Raw genomic sequence first — 12,981 nt, 5'->3', positions numbered from 1 at the left:
TTTCAGTCGCTCAGTCGTATCCTACTCTTTGCGACCCCATGAATCGCAGCACGCCAGGCCTCCCTGTCCATCACCAACTCCTGGAGTTCACTCAAACTCACATCCATCGAGTCAGTGATGCCATCCAGCCATCTCATCCTCTGTCGTCCCCTTTTCCTCCTGCCCCCAATCCCTCCCATCATCAGAGTCTTTTCCAATGAGTCAGCTCTTCGCATGAGGTGGCGAAAGTACTGGAGTTTCAGCTTTAGCATCATTCCTTTCAAAGAACACCCAGGGCAATGCCAAAGAATGCTCAAACTACCGCACAATTGCACTCATCTCACATGCTAGTAAAGTAACGCTGAAAATTCTCCAAGCCAGGCTTCAGCAATACGTGAACCGTGAACTTCCAGATGTTCAAGCTGGTTTTAGAAAAGGCAGAGGAACCAGAGATCAAATTGCCAACATCCTCTGGATCACGGAAAAAGCAAGAGAGTTCCAGAAAAACATCTATTTCTGCTTTATTGACTATGCCAAAGCCTTTGACTGTGTGGATCACAATAAACTGTGGAAAATTCTGAAAGACATGGGAATACCAGACCACCTGACCTGCCTCTTGAGAAACCTATATGCAGGTCAGGAAGCAACAATTTATCACTGTGTAAACTTGGCCAAATTTCCTGTCTGCACCTTGACTATAGAATGGGACTAACACTGAAGCCTCATTAGGTTTGTTACAAAAATTTGGGGCATGTTATTACAACCCCCTGGCCCACAGATAGCAAGCAATAAATAGTCACATGATGCAGGATCACATTTCCAGAAAGCTCTCTAGCTTCTCTTATGCATCATAGGCGTGCTCATATGTCAGCAGCTACTGAGGAAATTCCTGAATTCCATTTGCAATATACCAGCAAGTGAGCACAGCCTTTTTAAACAAAGGTTTCTTCACTTTTGGTAAATAGCCCAGTTCTGATTTTTATTTTTAAGAGAGTTGATGGTGATATTGCTGCAAATTGCACATCCTTGTTTTGAGATAAAAGAGACAAAAGCGGGACATGGTCTGTTCTTAAAAATCTGAAAAATCTTACTAATAGTTTAGAAAATTGAAAATACAAAAGACAAGTCAGGAAGCTTTTCACAAATGCCTGTAAGGCTAAAACTCCCTTTCATTATCAATGCTACAGACTTGGAGTTAATTGCATTTCAGGGCACAAGGCAAGGTACATCTTTTCAGTGTGCACTTCCTTAATTAGTACAAACATTTGGTCCCTGGGAAAGGTAGAAGAATAAGGATTGCTTTTGTATTTGTTAATGTTTTCTGTTTTTTATTCCCTGTTAGCACCTAGAGGCCCATGTGAATGACACATTTTTATTAAAATCAAGAACAAATATTATGTAAATTATGCCCCCAAACACCAGCTATGCAGTCTGATTATTTTAAGACAGCTTTGGAAGGATTCATTTTAGTTGTCTAACCAAAACAAAGCTGAAAGAAAAATGTACATTCTAATGGATCTGTGCTTCTCAATATCTACATTTAGAGACATATACCCATCACTTTTGCATAGCAACAACTGGGCATATGTGTGTAACATACCTGGTGTTCAATTAAATGCCCTCAATAATATAGAGCAACTACAGAGGCAAACAGCACTATAAATGGAAGAATTATATAAATAATTTTTGCTAAATAAAATGCATATGTTGAAACATTCATATGAATATGCATATATGCAAAACACATATGCTGGTATGCATTGCCCCAAAATAGTTTTCAACATTTGCCATGAGTATAATTAGCACCCCAATTTTACCACCATACTACCCAGTTTGGTTTATTCTGTGTGAGGGTTTTTTGACCTGAGCACTATTGATATTCTGGACCAGAAAATTCTTTGTTGTGGGGACTCACTTGTGAGTTGTAAGATGTTCAGGACCACCCCTGACCTTTGCCTGCAAATGAGAATAATATTCTTCCCTCAGTTGTGACAACCAAACACTTCATCAGACATTGTCAAATGTCCCCAGGTAGGGGGTACTTTGGGGATTCCCAGGTGGCTCCGTGATAAAGAATCCGCCTGCCAATGCAGGAGACACAGATTCCACCCCTGGGTCAGGAAGATCCCCTGGAGAAGGAAATGGAACACACTCCAGTATTCTTGCCTGGGAAATCCCATTGGCAGAGAAGCCCAGTGGGCTACAGTCCCTGGGGTTTCAAAGGAACTGGATTCGACATGACTTAGTAACTAAATAACAAAAGCGGGGATTTTGCCCTTGGATGACTACTGTTTTATGTGGAATCAGTGTTTTTTGTTTGTTTGTTTGTTTATTGGGATATATAGAAGCAACACTGAGAGAAAGTCTGTCACTGACCTCAATATTTCCTCCTTTGGCCTATCTTTTGGGAACATACATTCCTCCCTTCACAGCATTTTGACATTTTAAAAATCCATTATTTATTTTGAAATGTACATTTTCCTATCACTCTGTTTATTAAACTCACTCATGCATCTCTGATTTCTCTTTTCCCCCCACTGACATTGCTGTCAGGATGAATTTCCAAGACATTAGCTTAGTGCAAAGCCTTTGTACAATCTCTCTTGAGCTCCTTTTTACAACCTCATTATTTGCCATTCCCACACAGGCAGCCTAAGCTCCTTGTGTACACAGCAAACTGCAGTTATTTTCCCTATTCTTCACCTGTCTAATCCTTAGCCTGGGTTTTGAACCTCAATTCAGTCTTCCTCAACTCATTCCCTTTAGAAGATATCAGGCACACTTGTTCCTTGCATTTGTATTAGATCTTTATTCTCTCTCTCCACTGGGCTTCAAGCTGCTCTGTGTGTGTGTGTGTGTGTGTGTGTGTGTTTAATTTCTTTATCATGAGGAATATTGTAATATTTGCATATGATATGGTACTTTAGATATCATTTTAAATTCCATGTACCTCCTGCTGCTTTTAACTACAAATATAGAATGTATCATTGATATCAAGCTTTAGTTTTAAAAAGAAAGTCTTACCCATCTTTATCAAATATTTTCACATTAAACTCACAGCATGAAATATTTTTATTCTCAAAACGTGTTGGCTCCTTTAGGTAAATGACCACTGATTTTTAAGTATCCTTTATAATGCTTGGAGAAGGAAATGGGAACCCACTCCAGTAGCTTTGCCTAGAGAATCTGATAGACAGCGGAGCCTGGTGCGCTACAGTCCATGGGGTCGTAAAGAGTCAGGCAAGTGAGTAACACTTCTACACTTTATAATGTTAGCTTTTAATGTAGTTAGTTCTAAAGACACATTTTCCTTATGAAATGCATATGGTCTTCTATGGAATGATGAAGCATAGTGGGTTTTCCTATGGTTGAACAAATAAGCACATCAACTTCTGTTTGTAACAATTAAAGATTAATGTTCACAACTGAGTTCTTTCATTTTGTTTTGTATACTTTGCCTATCCTGCTTCTAGCAATGTTGAGTTCTTGTTCTCAGTGTGACAGAAGGGTTATCAACTAACAGGATGATTTTTCTACATTCACAGATGAAACAGAATTATTAAATACATAACTTTGTGCTCTGAACATTGTTTCTCTCCATGTGTGAGTGTTCTGGTCATTTCTTTTAAACTTAAAAAGAATCATTTTTATATAACAGGAAATTGAAACCCTTTACATAGATTTCATAGATTCTGAGGAGACTATCATACTAGCTTTTGTTAGAATGGATGAGAACTAAAGAGAGTGAGAATATAACCTTGATGGGAAAAAGCAGACCGATTTGTTAAGGATTTCAGACCTTCTAGGGCCTTAGAATTATCCAAGAGTATATATACAAGGTAACTAAAGACTTTTATATATTTACATAGTTCTTTGATTTTTATCATAATTAAGATACAAATCTTGCTGATTATGCAAGGAAAGCTTTAATTATCTCTATGCATGACATGCCACAGTAATGTTAGTGGGCTCTTACTGTGTTAAGTACTTTCTGTCAATGTAATTTACTTCTGTCAACATATTCATGCAACATTATTATTTCTTATTCATTTACTTGATATTGAGATTTAGCGAGGTTAAATGACTGTATAAGATTACACAGCTAGTAAATCAGGTCACCAGAATTCTCACATTGGTCTTCCTGTCATTAGAGGTAAGTCTCTAACCCACCTTAAGTTCCAGAGGTTGGTGATGGGCAGGGAATCCTGGTGTGCTGCAGTCCATGGGGTTGCAGAGAGTCGGGCACGACTGAGCGACTGAACTGAAATGAACTGAACTGAACTGAACCTGCCTTGGACGAGTCAGCATTTATTGAGTGGCTATTAGGTGCAGGCCACTTGTCTTGGAACTTAGAGCACACTGCTTGATAAATAATCATAATAACTCTGAGAGATATATATTAGTGTTCTTCTTTTAGAAATAAGGGTAGATAATTTCCCAAAGGTTTACCACATTATGACAGAACAAGGACAGACTCAGAGATGAATGCTATTTCCAAACGCTCACCTTTTTTTCACTGTATTTATATTCCCTATTACCAAGGTACCAAAGAGTATCTAATATGTACTGAAATATTTCTCTATAAATTGTTTCAGTCAATAATGCCCCCATCTATTATCAAATGAAAAAACAATCATCTGTGCGGTCGCCAATATATTCATAAAGATAGCTACATGTCTGCTAAATTTGACAGAAACCCCTCTGTTATTTACTCAGTTAATGAAACAGATGATACTATGATTGAATTGCATTAATGGAAAATAACATGGAAAATAAACATTTTAAATATTACTCATCCATTTAAAATTATTATCAGAGACAATAAAATCTTTATATATCTAAAAGGAGAAAGTATACCATACCTTACTAAGCTATTAGCACTGTCAGGATCTTGGGCCAAAACTGTGCCAACAACTGTCCCGATCTTGGCATTTTCATAGACTTCCATGACATAGGAAGGCATGGAAAATAGTGGTGGTTCATCTACATCCCCAACAATGATCTTCAGCATGGTAGCATCTTTAAAAGGACCCAAGTGAGAAAAGCGAAAATCAAGGTGTGTATTAGCTCCTTCTATGTTGAGGGTATATGACTTCTTTTTCTCATAGTTCAGTGGCTGTGGGGAAAAAATAAGATTTCCAATGTTATGACTCCCATCACTTTTCAAACAAATATTCCCTTTTCCATTTTTGAAACAAACAAACATGGATATGTTTAGGTCGATCTATCCACTCATAAACAAACTATAAAGTTTGTCTTAGCAGTAATATCTACAGCAGAAATCATGGAAACTCAAGTCTGAAACAACAGTGATTTTTCACAGCCATAAATATGATGATAATTAGGGACAAAAGAGTATTTTCCGCAGTCAAGCTAATATTGCTTTTTGGGGAATCTCTTCAAGCAACTTTTTTCTATCTCCTCTTCGACTTAAATCATTAACTTTTTAAAATATTTGCTGTGTGGATGTTCAGTCTCTCAATTGTGTCCAACTCTTTGTGACCCCATGGGCTGGAACCCACCAGGCTCCTCTGTCCATGGGATTGTCCCAGTAAGAATACTGGAGTGTGTTGCCATTTCCACCTCCAGGGGATGTCCCCAACCCAGTGAGGGAACTCGAATCTTTTGTACCGCAGGTGGATTCTTTGCTCCTGAAGCAAAGCGGAAATGTTTTCTACCAATCTGCTAAATTGAAAAGGTACTTTTTTGTTTGTTTGTTTTGTACTTAATCTATCTTGTACCATTGATTTTTATCTATCATCATATTATTTTTACCTTGCTGGTCTTAAACTTGATATCTTATTTTAAAATCTGACACATTTTTAAGCTTTCAATTAACATTATCTTGAAATTTTAGCAAAAGGTTTTATACACACTTCTAAAGTTCACTTTTATAGTTTTAATTGTAATTATTTACTTTTTTTTGCTTGTAATACCATTTTGTATATTTATTTTGGTTTTCATTTCCTTTATTATGATATTTTTATCCACTTTGTTTTTTCAATTGTAGTATTCTGCTTGTTTATACCGTTTATCTTTTTAGCTTTGAATCGGCATTAATAGTTTCTCTGTATCTTTCTAGTTATTTTTTCTTACTTTAAAAAATAATCCAGATAATATTTATGTATCTTCTATTAATATATTTATTAGGAGCCATGAATTTGACTTCATATACAATAATGAAGAACTAGGTCAATCTTGGTGTTTTGTCCAAGAGAATATATGGTCTATTATAGGATATAAAATAGTAAACATTCATTTATAGCACTGGACACTTAGGGATATATGACATTGTAGGCATTATGAACAGCAACCTACTCCAGTATTCTTGTCTGGAAAAACCCATGGACACAGATCCTCATGGGCTACAGTTCATGGGGTTGCAAAGAGTAGGACATGACTTAGCAACTAAACATCAACATCAAGTGTTATGAAAATAATAAGGATGCAGACTTAGAAGCAAGAGTGTGTGAGTCAGTAGGTAGTATTTCCAAGAGGAAGTACCTTTATAGGTAATGACTGAAACATTTGAAAGTGTTAAACATGAGGGACATAACAGGTTCTGTGATCCAAAATGTGCTTAGTTATAGGATTAATCATGCTGAAAGTCTCCATGGTGATATTAGTGCAGGCAATGCATAAATCAACATTATATTTTGAGCCTGCAGAAGTACCTATAGATTAACATCTATAAGAAAAAACTATAGATATTTTTCCACCCCTATTTCTGCAATGGATTTTGCAGCAGTCTGCTTCAATCTTGCAGTCTTCTCTCCTGGCAGGATCAGAGAATGATCATTCCCTAGGGTGGACATCAGATATTTTCATTTACCCTAAGGCCCAAGGAGAAGCTATAGAGCACATTTAGTGGGATTTTATAAACCAAAAGTCAGTCCTACTGATTACTATTTCCCTTACTGTTTCTGAGTTGCCTTTAAAAATTAACCTACCCAGGGTTGGAGATTGTATAGGAGGAAAACAACCATTTAAAAAGACACTGGATCCTTGGAAGAAAAGCTATGACAAAACTACAAAGCATATTAAAAAGCAGAGACTTTACTTTGCTGACAAAGGTCCAGATAGTCAAAGCTATGGTTTTTCTAGTAGTCACGTATGGATGACTACTAGTAGTCAGGTATGGTGAGAGTTGGACCGTAAAGAAGGCTGAGTGCCAGAGAATGGATGCTTTTGAACTGTGGTGTTGGAAAAGACTCTTGAAAGTCCCTTGGACTGCAAGGAGATCCAACCAATCCATCCTAAAGGAAATCAGTCCTGAATATTCATTGGAAGGACTGATGCTGAAGCTCCAATAGTTTGGCCACCTGATGCGAAGAACTGACTCATTTGAAAAGATGCTGATGCTGGGAAAGATTTAACGCAGGAGGAGAGGGGGACAAGAGAGGATCAGATGGCTGGATGACATCATGGACTCGAGTATACTCCAGGAGTTGGTGATGGACAGGGAAGCCTGACGTGCTGCAGTCCATGGGGTCACAAAGAGTTGGACATGACTGAGTGAGTGAACTGAACTGCCTGAACTTCCAAACAAAATAATAACAACCTAGAACAAATAATAGTTCTCAGGAAGATAGATAAGACATTGTCATTACATTATTTTACAAGTGTTTATAAGACAAAATAAAATATTAAAAATGTTAAAAACTCAAATTCTTAACTGTGAACCAAATATACAATACATATACATTTATATATGGAAAAATATTATGCATTTTATATTTATATATTTTAAAGAAGAGAAACCAAAGTATCACTGGAAGGACTGATGCTGAAGCTCTAATACATTGGCCACTTGGTGCAAAGTGCTGGCTCCTTGGGAAAAACCCTGATGCTGGGAAAGACAGAAGGCAGGAGGAGAAGGGGATGACAGAGAATTAGATGGCAGGGTGGCATCATCGACTCAATGGACATGAGTTTGAGCAAGCTCCAGAAGAAAGTGAAGGACAGGGAAGCCTGGCAAGCTGCAGTCCATGGGGTTGCAAAGAATCGGACAGGACTGAGTGACAGAACAACAATTTTAAAGAAAGGCTAATTGATCTGCAGTTTATGACCCACCAAGTGGGAGTCATTTCCTTCTTAGAGAATTAAAGCTAGAAATGAATTGCCAGTGTATCTAATATCCATCTTGTTTGGGGACTTGCATGACTTTTAGTTGGACCCACATATTCACTGCACTTTTCTTTCCTTGACTCCTTTCTCCTTAAGAGTAGTAAGTAAGGATCTGTTTTGGAGTAATTCAATAAGTTTCATCCAAATTTAAATGACCTCTCCTCAAAATGGTACACAATTGCTACCTATCAAGAATTAGGTGCATGGATATGGTCCCCTTGGCACAGAGGAGCAGGGACTGTCAGAATCTAGATATTTGGCTCATGGAAAGCCGCCCTTGGCAGGTTTACTACTTTTTAAATATCAATGTAATTTTTTAGATGTAACCCACTGCATCTGGTAGACTTTATAATAACTAAGGTTCACTGAGAGTCAGAAAGACTTTCAATGCAACTTGTGGAAATAATTTTAGCCACCTCTATCTCATCAGATATTATTATCAAGCTGTGGATCCAATAAAACAGGCATCTCTCTTTCCATTTTTAGCAGATCCCCTGGCAAGTTTGATGTTATTTATCTCAACACTGGCCTACCTACTGCTAAGGTACAGGTTTTTATGTCAACACATGGTTTCATGTTTATGACTAACTCATATATATTTAAGTATCCCAAGAAAGAGATAATCATTTTAAAGGACTTGTTTTTCAGGTCTGGCAGATGGATGGATAGAACCCATCTCAAGTCACTAAGGAAAGAGAGGATATTTTGGATCAGGACAAAATTTCAGAAGCAGACAAACTAATAGCACACATGGAAATAGTTTTAGTAACCTCATTTATAAACAAAACACTGCAGTGCTAAATTGCAAATTAGAGAAACTGGAAATAAATCATGCTTTTGGAGGATTTCTTTTTGCAGGATTATGTATACAAAATAAAGTATGTTAATACTTGGTTTTATATTAAAACAAAGAATATACAACAGTATATAGAGAAAGAATTAGGATTATAATTTTTTTCCATTTACTGTAAATCCTGGTAATGCCGTCCAAGTGCATATTATTCACACACTGTAAGTAGATCACTCAGTAATTTCCTAATAATCTTTTGTTCCCAGGAAATTAGTTAGAACTCTGTCTAAGGGTATCAATTTTCATATCACAAGATTTTTATTTTTATTATGTGAAAGTAGTTTATCAAAAACAATAGACCAAGAACAGTGAAATCTATTCATCTAATACCTAGTTTTGATTAAAAGATGAAGGAAAAAAAATTTAAAACATACTCAGTTTATAAAAATACCAAAGAAAGCAAAAAAAAGAGACATGTTTAACTGAGAGTATACAAAACACACACTTTTCCTATCTTAAAACAAAACAGCAACCAAAAAAAAAAAAAGGATACAGAACAAGTTCATATGTGTGAGGCATAGTAGGAAATTGATTAGGGCAATTATAGAATGAAAGATTGTTTATGAGCATGATAAATAACCTTTTCCAGCTATACAATGTAAAAATTTCAACTGCCCATGCCTGCAGTTGTGGGGGGCAGGATTCTGACGTTTGAATTGGACAGATTAAAACAATCAACCCTTTTGAGCGACTTGACAACTCTTGGAAAGATGAGCCTCCAGTCTTTGATAAAGTTCACCATTATCTACTCCTAGATTTTGCCTCACCAAGATATTTGGTTTAAGGGGTTGGGGGGGGTGTCTATAATTTACATACAGTTTATCCCATTTGACAAAACATCAGACCCATGCCAAGTTTCTTTTTCCTTTCTTTCTTTTCAAAACTGTAAGTCTGGATTACCAGTTCAGTGTTTAAGATGAGAAGCAGGTGAGTCTAAGGAAAAGGTGTTCTGGAGATTACTAACATAATGTTTAAAGAGAAATATTCCAGGAACTCTATCAAACCCTGTTTTCGGGTTTTTTTTGTTTTTTTTTTTTTTGCCTTGGCCTTAATTCCCTGGATTGGTCTCAGTTGCAGTACAAATTCTTAGAGTCAGGAACCAAAACTACGTCATCACTGATGCTCACAGTTAACAAATGTATTCATTGGAAGGACTGATGCTGAAGCTAAAGTTTCAATACTTTGGCCACCTGATGCGAAGAACTGACTCATTGGAAAAGACCCTGATGCTGGGAAAGATTGAAGGCAGAAGGAGAAGGGGACAACAGAGGATGAGATGATTGGATGGCATCACCGACTCAATGGACATGAGTTTGAGCAAGCTCTGGGAGTTGGTGAAGGACAGGGAAAGCTGGTAGGCTGCAGTCCATGGAGTTGCAAAGAGTCAGACTGAGCGACTGAATTGAATTCAACTGATGACTATTATTGACAAATTTAGTAAATTAAAATAATTTTAATATCATATGTGTCAATTACCAAATAGGATATACTTATGACAGGAAACTGTCATTTATGAAATGAGAAATTAACTAGCTAACTTTAATTTTTTAAATTTTAGTATTTTATCTAGCTATGCTAAATATGATGCAATCATGATAATCATAATTAGTAATCAAATATACTAGCAATATATAATTACTAGGGACTATAACAAGGATATATACTGGCGTATTTATAAATATATATATATATATATATATATATATACTTGATATTTATTAATATTTTTACTGCTGCTGCTGCTAAGTCACTTCCGTCATGTCCGACTCTGTGCAACCCCATAGACGGCAGCCCACCAGGCTCCTCTGTCCCTGGGATTCTCCAGGCAAGATACTGGAGTGGGTTGCTATTTCCTTCTCCAATGCATGCATGGATGCTAAGTCGCTTCAGTCGTGTCTGACTCTGTGCGACCCCATGGACAGCAGCCCACCAGGCTCCTCTGTCCATAGAGTTCTCTAGGCAAGAATACTGGAGTGGGCTGCCATTTCCTTCTCCATAATATCCTTGATATCCTAATATAATTGATTTTCTGACACTGAACCATTTCTGGAAGAATTCAACTTGTGATGTGCTTTGTTTTACTAGAATGGTTCTACAGGTGACAAGAGGTTGCTTAACATTTCTATTATTTACTAGTTTTTGTATAACTGCCATTGCATTAGTTGCTGGGGGCTGCCATAACAGTAATCACTGAGGGGTTTAAAACAGCAAAAATGTATTCTCTTGCAGTTCTGGGAACATGGGAGTCTGAAATTTGGCAGTGCTCCGGTTTATAGGCCCTATAAATTGTCCCTCACAAATTGTTTTCCAGTTTTTGTGACTGCCCTGGCACACCTGGGAAAGAAGACACCCCAGCACAGTTGGGAATCCAGTTTGCATTCCAAGTTTGGTGTTACAAACTCTTAGCTTTATAGCTATTGGGTCATAAAGTTGTATTTCAGAGGAAACACAGAAAACTTCAAGTGACTCATGCAACAACTATTGTGGTCAGATCATGTTACGTATTCATAATATTTCCTCATTTTTAATGCTCAAAATTGTCTGTGATCTCCATATATGAAGGGCACTTCAATTGGGTATAGAGACTGGGACTCACGTTTACTTTCCTGAGTATATGGGAAGTATTCACGCATGCTTAACACAAATCTCGCATGAAAATATTTCCCTACTGTTCTCCACCTTTGAAGAATTGGCCCTCTTTTATCTGAGTGCTTATAACAACTTAAATAAACCTATACCATTAACATTTGACATCTTGTATTATAACAATGTATCATAGCTACTCAGTTTCCTCTAAGAGAGAGAATATTATCTAATTCATCTTTGCATTTTAATTATCTGGCATAATTCTTGATACATGGTGGGTGATTAATAGCCTCCCTCTACTTCAGTATAGCTTTGTTTAGAGTATGGAAAAGTGCTATTTTATAGTTTACACTTGAAGGATGAAGAACTCTATGTTATTTTTAAAATACGAAGTTAATTCCTATGTGTGAACATATGTAAACAATTAACATATATTAACTCATTTAATGATCACAACTCTTGTGAGTTACAATTGTTTCCATTTACAAATGAAGAAAACAAGTACATAAAAGTCAAGAAACTTATTCAGGGCAACAGCCTATAAGTGATATACTTAGGATTTGAACTCAGGTAGTGGGAACTCTATATGCTTTGTTCTTAAGCACTGTGATAGTTTGCCTGAAATCTAATTAGCATATAAAGAGTGTAATATAACATTCCAACTTGATAGCTAACAAGGAACAAATTTTTCAGTTCAGTTCAGTCAGTCAGTTGTGTCCGATTCTTTGTGACCCCATAGACTGCAGCACGCCAGGCCTCCCTGTCCATCACCAACTTCTGGAGTTTACTCAAACTCATGTCTGTTGAGTTGGTGATGCCATCCAACCATCTCATTCTCTGTTGTCTGCTTCTCCTCCTGCTTTCAGTCTTTCCAAGCAACAGGGTCTTTTCAAATGAGTTTCTTTGCATCAGGTGGTCAAAGTATTGGAGTTTCAGTTTCAGCTTCAGCAACAGTCCTTCCAATAAATATTCAGGACTGATTTCCTTTGGAATGGACTGGTTGGATCTCCCTGCAGTCCAAGGGACTCTCAAGAATCTTCTCCAACACCACAGAACAAAAGCATCAATTCTTCGGCACTCAGCTTTCTTTATAGTCCAACTCTAACATCCATACATGACCACTGAAGAGACCATAGCTTTGACTAGATGGACCTTTGTTGACAAAGTAATGTCTCTGCTTTTGAATATGCTGTCTAGGTTGGTCAAGCTTTCCTTCCAAGGAGCAAGTGTCTTTTAATTTCATGGCTGCAGTCACCATCTGCAGTGATTTTGGAGCCCCAAAAAATAAAGTCTGTCACTGTTTCCACTTTTTCCCCATCTTTTTGCCATGGAGTGATTGGAAAATATGCCATGATCTTAATTTTCTGAATGTTGAGCTTTAAGCCAACTTTTCCACTCTCCTCTTTCACTTTCATCAAGAGGCTCTTTAGCTCTTCTTC

The 12,981-nt window shown here is 37.1% G+C and overlaps 1 protein-coding gene across 5 annotated transcripts in view; it reads right to left on the bottom strand.

The window, feature by feature from the left end:
* Positions 1-12,981, bottom strand: part of CDH18 (cadherin 18) — a 590,306-nt gene that overhangs the window by 98,682 nt on the left and 478,643 nt on the right. For all 5 annotated transcript variants that reach the window (XM_061393836.1, XM_061393835.1, XM_061393834.1 and 2 more), the window contains exon 7: positions 4,842-5,095. In XM_061393836.1, coding sequence (XP_061249820.1) covers positions 4,842-5,095 — 254 coding nt within the window. The remainder of the gene's footprint in view (positions 1-4,841; positions 5,096-12,981) is intronic.

The sequence above is a fragment of the Bos javanicus genome, chromosome 20 (genome assembly GCF_032452875.1).
Source record: "Bos javanicus breed banteng chromosome 20, ARS-OSU_banteng_1.0, whole genome shotgun sequence".
Classification (NCBI taxonomy): Eukaryota; Metazoa; Chordata; class Mammalia; order Artiodactyla; family Bovidae; genus Bos; species Bos javanicus.
Note: the sequence above shows the minus strand (reverse complement) of the source record. Positions and strands in the feature narration are given on the sequence as shown.